The sequence below is a fragment of the Camelus bactrianus genome, chromosome 28 (genome assembly GCF_048773025.1).
Source record: "Camelus bactrianus isolate YW-2024 breed Bactrian camel chromosome 28, ASM4877302v1, whole genome shotgun sequence".
Taxonomy (NCBI): Eukaryota; Metazoa; Chordata; class Mammalia; order Artiodactyla; family Camelidae; genus Camelus; species Camelus bactrianus.
In genome coordinates, this window is record NC_133566.1 from 12,761,535 (window position 1) to 12,770,684 (window position 9,150).

The 9,150-nt window shown below is 50.5% G+C and overlaps 1 protein-coding gene across 2 annotated transcripts in view; it reads right to left on the reverse strand.

The window, feature by feature from the left end:
• Window positions 1-5,219, reverse strand: part of IL1R2 (interleukin 1 receptor type 2) — a 28,619-nt gene extending 23,400 nt beyond the window's left edge. The window contains exon 1 of one of the 2 annotated variants that reach the window (XM_074354497.1): window positions 4,999-5,219. In XM_074354497.1, the coding sequence (XP_074210598.1) occupies window positions 4,999-5,012 (14 nt within the window). In that variant the 5' untranslated portion in view covers window positions 5,013-5,219. The remainder of the gene's footprint in view (window positions 1-4,998) is intronic. The other variant, XM_074354496.1, reaches the window with a different exon arrangement.
• Between the last annotated feature and the right edge of the window lie 3,931 nt (window positions 5,220-9,150).

Sequence of the window (9,150 nt, forward strand, 5' to 3'; positions counted from 1 at the left end):
AACCTCAAACTCAGGGACCTGAAACCACTCCCCGAGGCTAGTTCACGTCACTGTGGGTGGGATGTTGGCCTCAGCTTGGGTGGACTCTGCTGAGGGTCTCACAGGGAGAGAGCAAAGCTTGGGGTCCTGCCCCAAGTGCACGTGGCTGTCGGTAAAATTTGACTCCTAGGGTTGTACAGCTGAGGGCTCCACCTTCTTGCTGGCTGTCAGCCAAGGCCGCTCTAAGCAATCAGAGGCCACCACTGGTTTTGGCCCCATAACTCGCTCCACAATAAGACAATTTGTTTCCTCAGGGCCAATGGAACATCTCAGTGCTACTTCATATGACCTCTTGACTCTGCCTCCAGACCTTCTTTTAAAGAGCCCACCTGTTTAAGCCAGGCACACTCCAGATGGCCTTCCTTTTAACTTTAGGTCAGTTAACCGTGGACCTAAAATACATCTGAAAACTTCCCTCCCCTTTGCCATATAAGGTAACCTAATCGTGGGAATGCCAACCCAGCACGTTCAGGCATCCCGCCCACCCTCATTCAAGGGGAGGGGGTCATATAAGGCATGGTCCGTGGGGGTCATCTGAAAATTCTGCCAACCACAGACAGTTAAGAACATATTCCGATGAATATTAGCTCTAGAAAATTTTGGACACATCCAAAGCTATCCATCAAATTCTTCTTTGCTCCCAAATAAAATAACCTTGTCCCGAATATTGTAAAGACTTCCTACTCAAAGTGTGGTCCATGAACCAGCAGCATGGACATCATCACTTGTGAGAAATGCAAAATCTCAGGCCCCACCCCAGACATAGGGAATCAGAATGATCTGCATTTTACCGGGACCCCCAGTGATTTGAGAATCATTGATCTTTAGGACTGGCTCATCCTTAAGTAAAGTAGGCAGATACTCGGATTGAGAGCAAAGACAAATTAAATCCCTGTGCCTGATCACCCCAGCCCTCTCAGAGTGGTTTCTGAAATTTTGACGTCAGAAACTCGTAATCTGATGATAATGACAATGATGATGATGATGATGATGATGATATTGAGGATGGTGTGGTGATGATGGTGATGTTGAAGATGATGATAAGGATACTGAGGATGGTGATGATGGGGATACTGAGGATTGTGATGATGGGATTACTGAAGATGGTGATGAAGAGGATATTGAGGATGGTGATGATGGGGATACTGAGGATGGTGATGATGTTGATACTGAGGATGGGGATATTGAGGATGGTGATGAGGAGGATATTAAGGGTGGTGATGATGGGGATGCTGAGGATGGTGATGATGTTGATACTGAGGATGGTGATGACAGCTAACACTGAACACCCACCATGTGCCAGGCACTGGGCAAAGCCTTGACATGCACAATTTCTTTTAATTTTCCCAGTACTGTATAAATGAGATAGTATTATTTTCATTTTAGAGATGGAGACATTGAGGCTTATAGATGTTAAATAACTCCTTTAAGGAAATACAAGTGGGGCCAAGTGGTGGGGCCAAGATTCGGCCCTCATCCTTTTTACTTAGGGGTGACATGATCAGATTGTCACAAGTTGTCAAAGCTAGTCTGGGAATCACAAACTGGGGGTCACAGGCCAGTTCAACTTGTGGGTATGCATTTTTCAGCCAAGGTAGTGGTGTCATTTTTCACTGAATGTCTTTCCTGAGGGACAAACTCATCCCAGTGGGTCCCAGTCCCTGTCACGCACAGCCTCACAGATTTGACTTACTGCCTGGCCCCTGACTACACTGAGGCTAGCAATCCCCAGTTAAGACCAAGTATTCTTAAATTTCCTCTTTACAGTGCCTGGAAATTTTGAGTGTTATGAATAGTTTCCAGAGATTCTTTAAAATAGCAAAGAGCCCTCGATCTCCCATCCATCCCTTTCACCTGATGAATGAAACTAACGTCCAGAAACAAAGTTATGTGTTTAAGCCACAAAGCAAGATAATATCCAGGTTTTCAATTGGGCTCTTCCGGCCCATAATCCAATGCCACAACCACTGACCTCCTTGGGTTTAGAAATCATTTATCCTCAATGTGAAACAGGTTCTTAACTAAAGTATGCTCCAGAAACATTTAGGTGGAATTTAATACAGATTCTCAGATGTCTCTCCTGTTCGTGTTACTGGTGAGTCACATGCTTGTTTACCTGATGAGGATTATCAGATAAGGGACAGGTTCAGAATACAGGCTCGGCAGGGAGAAGTCCCTGGAGAGCTGATAAAGGTGGGACAGTGAGGCGCACGAGAGACAGAAAGCAGTGGGTGCAGTGGAACTCAGCCTTGCTGTACAACAGAACTGCCTGGGAAGATTTAAAACCTGCTGATGCCTGTTGGAGCAGGCAGACAGCTAGATATGAGCAGAGAAATGGGGGCACGGGCCAAGGGGCAGGAAACCACACATCATGTGAACAATGGAGGTCCTTGGGCAGACAGAGAAAAGCAGGAACCTCTGGACTGATGAGAGATCACACATTTGGGGGTGACAAGCATCCTGGAGGCCGATAAAGAAAGGTGGGGAAAGGCAGGAATCTCTGGCATCCCTGTGTAACCATTTGCTCATTATGCCCTTATTACAATAAAATTAGCCTTGCAGATCAGAGGTACCCATCATGCACCGAGGCCATGACACTTCTGATCCAGAATAAATAAGAACAAAAATCTCTCCTCCTCTAGCGAAGGTGGAGCTGGGATGAAAATCAGGGAACATGACCCCAAACCCTTCCCTCCCCAATGAATATTCCGCCCATCCACTTTTACACCCTGTGTAATCAACTTGCGCAAGAAACTCAGGGCAGCTGCTCACCTGAGCCTACCTGCTCTCCTCTTGAGAGCGTCCTGTCCACCTCTTAATAAACCCCCACTCTACTTTCTTGACCTCCGTGTCTCATCTCTGAATTCTTTCTGTGACGAGAAAAGAACCTACACCTGGACCCCAACCCCCGAAGTTCCTGATATAATTGGTCCCGGGTATGGAGGTTTTTTAAGCTCTCCGGGTGGTTCTCCAGCTCAGCCAGGGCTGAGAATCTCCTGGAGAGGGGATTCTGAGATGCCAGGGGGTCGACACCAGCACTGCTTTCCTCGTGACTCCCCTGGGCTTGGCCCGTCAACTGACTACCGAAGCGCCCACATTCCTTTCGTCTTTTCCCTGCCCTCTTCCTTTCTCCTTTAAGTAAGACACCTTCGTGGGTGGAGAACAAAAATGATAGGAAACCGAGGTCTCGTTTCAGACACTGATGTGTTCACTTGTTCCCGCTGATCTGCCTCTGGCCGTGAAGCCTTCTCTTATCTCCTAAGGATGTGGTTCTCAGCATCAGCATCACCCAGGGAACTCTCTGGATCACCCGGGTCTACACTGTGTATCGTGCTGCTCCAGCCGTGTGGTCACGAGAGGCCGACTCTGCTGTCCTGGGGAAGGGAGGAGGGACGGGGTCTGTGTATCCTGATCACTCAGGTGTTGGTTGTCAAACAGCTGGGCTTTGAGGGTGCAGTGGGAGTGGGACTGTTGGGAGGAAGGCCTGCTGGCAGGTGTGGAGAGGAGGGGACCCAGGCCAGCTGAGAACAAATAGGGCGGGGACCATCCCCACAGCCCCCGTGAGGCCAACCAAGCTCCCTTCTTGCCTGTTAGGATGATCAAGAGGCTAAAAAGTGGAGCATGCAGTTAGAATGGACAGGACTGAAATGAGATTTGACGGAAGGTACCCCTTCTATCATGCATGTGGGAGCCCCCCCACCCCACCCCAAGCTGGTGCGGAGGGACCCCTGGCCCCTTGGGAGGGCGGAGCTCAGGGAAGGGTGAGCTGGCGGAGCAGGATGGGTGGCCAGGAGGGACCACCCGGCACCCCCGCCACTGACACTGAGCTGCCGGGGGGACTGGGGGGTCAGGTCCCTCAACGGCTCAGTTTACAGGCGAGGAAGCTGCAAGCGGACGAGCCCTGACCAGGATCACAGCGAGTCAGAGGCAGAGCTGGGGCCGGGGCTCCCGAGGGAGCTGGGTGCCCGGAAGAGGAAAGCCACCCGAGGGGAGTGGGGTTCCAGCGAGAGGCTGTCTAACAGAGAGAGCAAACATTTAGGCTGCGCCACCTTTGCCCCCAGGGCGGTGCTAAAGCACTATGTGACATTCTGATTCCCTGACTCTCCCCACCACCTGTGATCCTCGCCATCGATTTCGCAATGTACACATGTGGACACGGAGGTGTCCGGAGGCTGGAAAGAAACTGCGTGATTTATTTCATTATAATCAAGGGTAAAATGATCTTTTTTTAAAGAATCATGCCCAGTTTTAGCATTACTTCCCAGGAATGAAGCAAGGGATAAAGGTAAGTTAACACGTCCTGTTGATTACGGGTGAGCTGCTGGCCGCCGGGTGGGCGATCTCTGTCCAGTGGTACTCCTCCGCTGGAGTACAGAATTTTGAAAAGATGGTTACCATGAGAACACGTGCATGACATCACACAGAAACAGGCACAGTCAGGACATGAACTTGGACCCTTCAGCCTCCAGGACTCACTTAACTTCACTCTGCCTGCCTCTCCTCCAAGACGGCAGCGCGGGTGGAAGCTTCACCAGCACTAACAGCCCGGACGTTAGGAAAGTTACATGTGCCTCAGAAGAGAAAGCATGCCATCTCAGAGTGCCCCATGTCCTTCCAAAGAGAAGCCTCTGATCTCAGTGCACATCCCGGAGGTGGAGACAGACCCTCTGACTCGCTCCTTTCCTCTTACTCGATTCCACATCTGCTCTGCCTGTCACCTCCGATCACAGAAGATTCTTAGACACCCTCTGACTCAGCCCCCTTTTTTGGCAGAGAAACCAAAACCCCAAAATGTCAAAGTCACCTTTACATAGGCAGAGAAGGTCACAGAGATGAGGAAAGTCCCCTGGAGGAGGCACCTAAGGTCCAGAGACATCAGGAAAGCCTCCTGAGGTTCCTTCCAGAAAAGACGGCGCCCAGGTGTCCTGACTCCCAGTCCCCTGCTCCCTCCCCTCTTACCTGCAGCTCCGCATCCTTCACCTGGTGCTTCTCCCCTGGGAGGGCTGCCAGGCCTGTCACCTTCAGTGGAAGCTTAGCAGACGGGCAGGAATTTATATCTTCGTTGTCCAGGGATTTCCCAATCGGTTCTGTGTCACTCCTCCAACTGGCTGGCTGTGAACACACCTTTTCCCTCCTCGCTGGAGTGCCCTCCGGGCTGCCGTGCTGGGTACGTGATCACTCAGATGGGGAAGTGGCCAAGGAAACTCTGTGTAAGTTTCCCTATTTTTTGTGACTCGCTGAAACTTACGTACTTCCAGCTGAGAGGTGGTTTTAAAGTGATGTGGCCTTTGCCCGACGCCGTGAAAGAGAAAAGGAGGTCTTGGGGCTTTACTGGGTGAGAGTTGATGTTTCCCCCACAGAACCCCACTCCCAGTCTTACAGGAATTTTAATTGTCAGTGAAGGAGGGGGCTCCTTCTCCAAATCTGTATTCCAGTTTGTGGAATGTGGCTAACTCAATCATTCGCACCCTGGAGATGGAAACTCAGTCCTAAGCCATGTCTGTATAAAACGAATGTCTCCCAACTGCGCAACAGACCCAAAGGCAACATCGAAATTGCCTCTCCCCCCTCACCAGCAGCCCGGGGAGCCAGAGAGGACAGAGCCCGGAGCAGGTGAGCCTGGCCTGCGGGTGCCGTGGGAGATTGCATGGACTTCTGTTGGGGGATGGAGAACACTTCTCCAAATGTGCTGAAAAAAATCCATGTTACTAACCCTAATGACATGTTCCATCTGATTTATTCAGAGATTGAGGCTCTTACCAGTGAAAAGGCAGATACAGAAGCTCTTAGAGAAATCAGGAATTTCATCCCCAGAGCAAATGACTCATAGTCAAAAGGACCCAATGACCCTGGTTTTATCCCTCTGCTAACAAGGAAGGTAACTCTCAGGGGCCACAACTCAGATGGGTAAAGAAAATCTGAGAAAGATTCAATGTTGGCGCTAGATGGAAACTTAGAGCTGGTCAAATCCATCCTGCAGTTTAAAGGAGAGCAAACTGACGTCCAGGCGCGTCAGGGAGGGGGGCACAGGTGCGTTTGCTGGATTAATTTAGTGCGTGTATAGCTTCGTGATGGGGCATGTTTTTATAAAGGCTGGGAATATCTCCAAAACAGAGCGTGTTGGGCAAAGCGTAAATGTTACATTGTATCCATGTTTATTCTTTTCCCAGGGGCCAACTGAAGTGGAATATTTGTTTCTGTTCCATAATTTTGACACAGTAAGATTAAAGAGTGAGCTGCACATTTGGGGTCAAGCCAAGTAAGTTTCAAGGGTGTGAATTCACCCAAAGCAGGTGGATCTCACCAAATACTATCATCATCCCAGGATGAGGGGCATGCAAATACTGAATGGCCCTAAATAGCACAGGGCAGCCCACATTAATAGAGCCAAGGAGAGGAAGTGAAACCACGCAATCCGCCTTTGGCCACTCTGCAGGGTAACTGCTCATCTTGTGATCCAGCCAGAGGAATTTACATAACCTCACTTTTTTCGATGGGAAAACTGGATCTGAAAGCCTCAAGCACTGTTTGAATAGTCTTTTCAAAAATGACTCCTCCAAAAGTAAGTCCCCAGACCTGCGGCCACACGGACAGACCTCGTTTTACTCCAATTTGTATTATTACGCTTCGCAGCCACTGCATTGATTACGAATTGAAGACGTGGGGCGGTTTTGCTGGGAGCAAGTCTATTGGCGCCATTTTTCCAAGAGCGTTTGCTCTCTTGGTGTCTGTTTCACATTTCGGTAATTCTCACAGTATGTCAAATCTTTTTATTATTACTATATTTGTGATGATGAACTGTGATCTTTGACGTTACCATTGCAAGAAGCTCATGACACACTGAAGACTCAGATGATGGTTAGCGTTTCTTAGCAATAAAGTATTTTTTCAATTAAGGTATGTACATTTTTTTAGACATAATGCTATTATTGCACACTTAACAGTGTAAGCATGACTTTTTGGAAACAAAAATATTAGTGTGACTCACTTCATTGCTCTATCCGCTTTATCGCGCTGGTCCAGAACCGAACCTGCAGTAGCCCCAAGGCAATGTTCCCTGCGTCCCTCCGTCCCCTGCAGGGCCTCCACGGACCTGCTCCCACTATCACCCCAGCATCAGTTCAATTTCTCCACCAACTGATGGGAAATAAACAAGGCACAGAATGTTCTGTGGTATCTCGAAATCCTCTGAGGTTTGAGGTGAAAGTCACCCAGGATGTTTATTGCAAGGGTGGAAGCAATGAGTCTTCGTTTTTCAGACCCAGGAGGCCTTTTTCAAACTCTGGTCTGATTCAGACATGAACAGCATCCTCTGAAAACCCTGTGATGGGTTCCTTCCCTGTGATGTGGAGGAGAGGGTACGGGGAGGTGAGGAAGGCGCTGGAGGTGAGGACAGGGTGCATCAACGCAGGCTACTTGTCCCTGGTTTCACGGGACAGCCTGCCAGGTTATCCCCAGAAATTCACCCCTTCTTATCAGATCAGAGTTCTTCCATTTTGATTCAAGAAAATATGGTTATAGAACCTAGAGGATCAATTTAGCAATCAGACCCCATGACACTGAAAATGCTAAGCCTGCTCCAGGCATCGGGACCAGAACAGGAAAAACTCTGCCTGATGCATAGAGTCAGGAAGAAAGCCATTCCCTTCCCAGAAATTACTTACAAACGAACACTCTAGAGAGGGAAACAGCTGTGCAAGTGGGCTCCGGTCTCCTCCTCTGTGACAAGAGGGCGCTGAGGTCGGTGAGCTCTGTATCTGTGTTGCCTTTTGCTGCTGTAACAAGTTACCACCAGCAGTGACCTAAAACACCACCACTGCGCTCCTTGTGAAGGCTCCCGGGGAAAATCCTTTTCTCAACTTTTCCACCTCCTACAGGCTGTCCTCATCCCTGGCCCGCGGCCCCCGGCACACTGCCCCTTTCTCCCCTGCTCCCATCAGCACGTGGCTTTTCCCCTTTAACCCTCTTGCCTCCCCGGATGAGGACTCCCGTGACTCTATCTGGGGCCCACCTGAATAATCCATGATAATCTCCCCACCTGAAAATCCACAGCTTAATCACAGCCTGCAAACTCCCTTTCGCCATCTAAGGTACCAGGATCACGGCTTCCAGGGATCAGGACATTGGCATGTTTAGGGGACCATGACTCAGCCTCCCATAAGCTCGAAGTTTCCTTCCAGTTCTCAGAGTCCGCACCTTAATGACGCTGGGGCTACAGGAGAGACTTTATTCAATTCAGAGAAAATCAATCCTCCTTGTGGAAAGGCCTGTTCTTTCCAGCCCCTCCTTGGCTTCCTTCCCCTCCCCTTGGTTTCACTGAGACACTGGAAGGGATGAGAACTCTAAGGTCCACCAGGGGACCCAGAGCATGGACAAGGCTGGCTGAACGCTCATCCCATGTCATGCTTACGCATGGGACCCCCACCTCCCCGACTCCCCGCCCCACTGCCATTGGATGCCCCAGAGCTCCCCGCCCCACATCGTCCTCCCAGACCACCAGGCCCTCCTCTGCCGAGGGCTAAGGGGGCTCCAGCAGGCCCTGCCCGCTCTGATCCCAGGCCCACTGTCCCCCCTGCCCCTACCTCCCTCTGCCCTGCCCTCCGCCTCTGGGTGGGGGCCACGCCAGCGCCAGCAACATGGCCTGTCCTAGAAGCCACCTCCCAAGGCACTGCCAGGCCACTCTCTGACGTGGAGCCAAGCTCTCTACTCTGGGGTGGGGAGGGGGGTGCAGAGACATTCCTTTCCCTTAGAGTCAGAAAGAGGAGGTTTTCTTGTCACAGAGATTTGATTGCTGTAATAAGCAATGCGATGATTATTCACCGTGCCATTAGTCTGCTGCTGAGAACCAGCCCGCGTGTCCGCTCACCAAGGGTGGTGGGAAGACGCCACTTCCCAAAGCCTCCCAGTCTGTTCCTAATGGAAAGAGACGTTCCCAAATCTGGCCACCCCTCACTAAGCATCTCACCACCTCCCACCCTGGTACCCCTCAACCCGGCTTCCGCAAACCCTCCAGCCTACAGGCACCTCTTCCCTTGAGTCATGGGACCTCACTCTGCTTTCTAATAACCGCTCAGTGACACACAGAACGTTCTGCGCCGCTGACATCTGAGC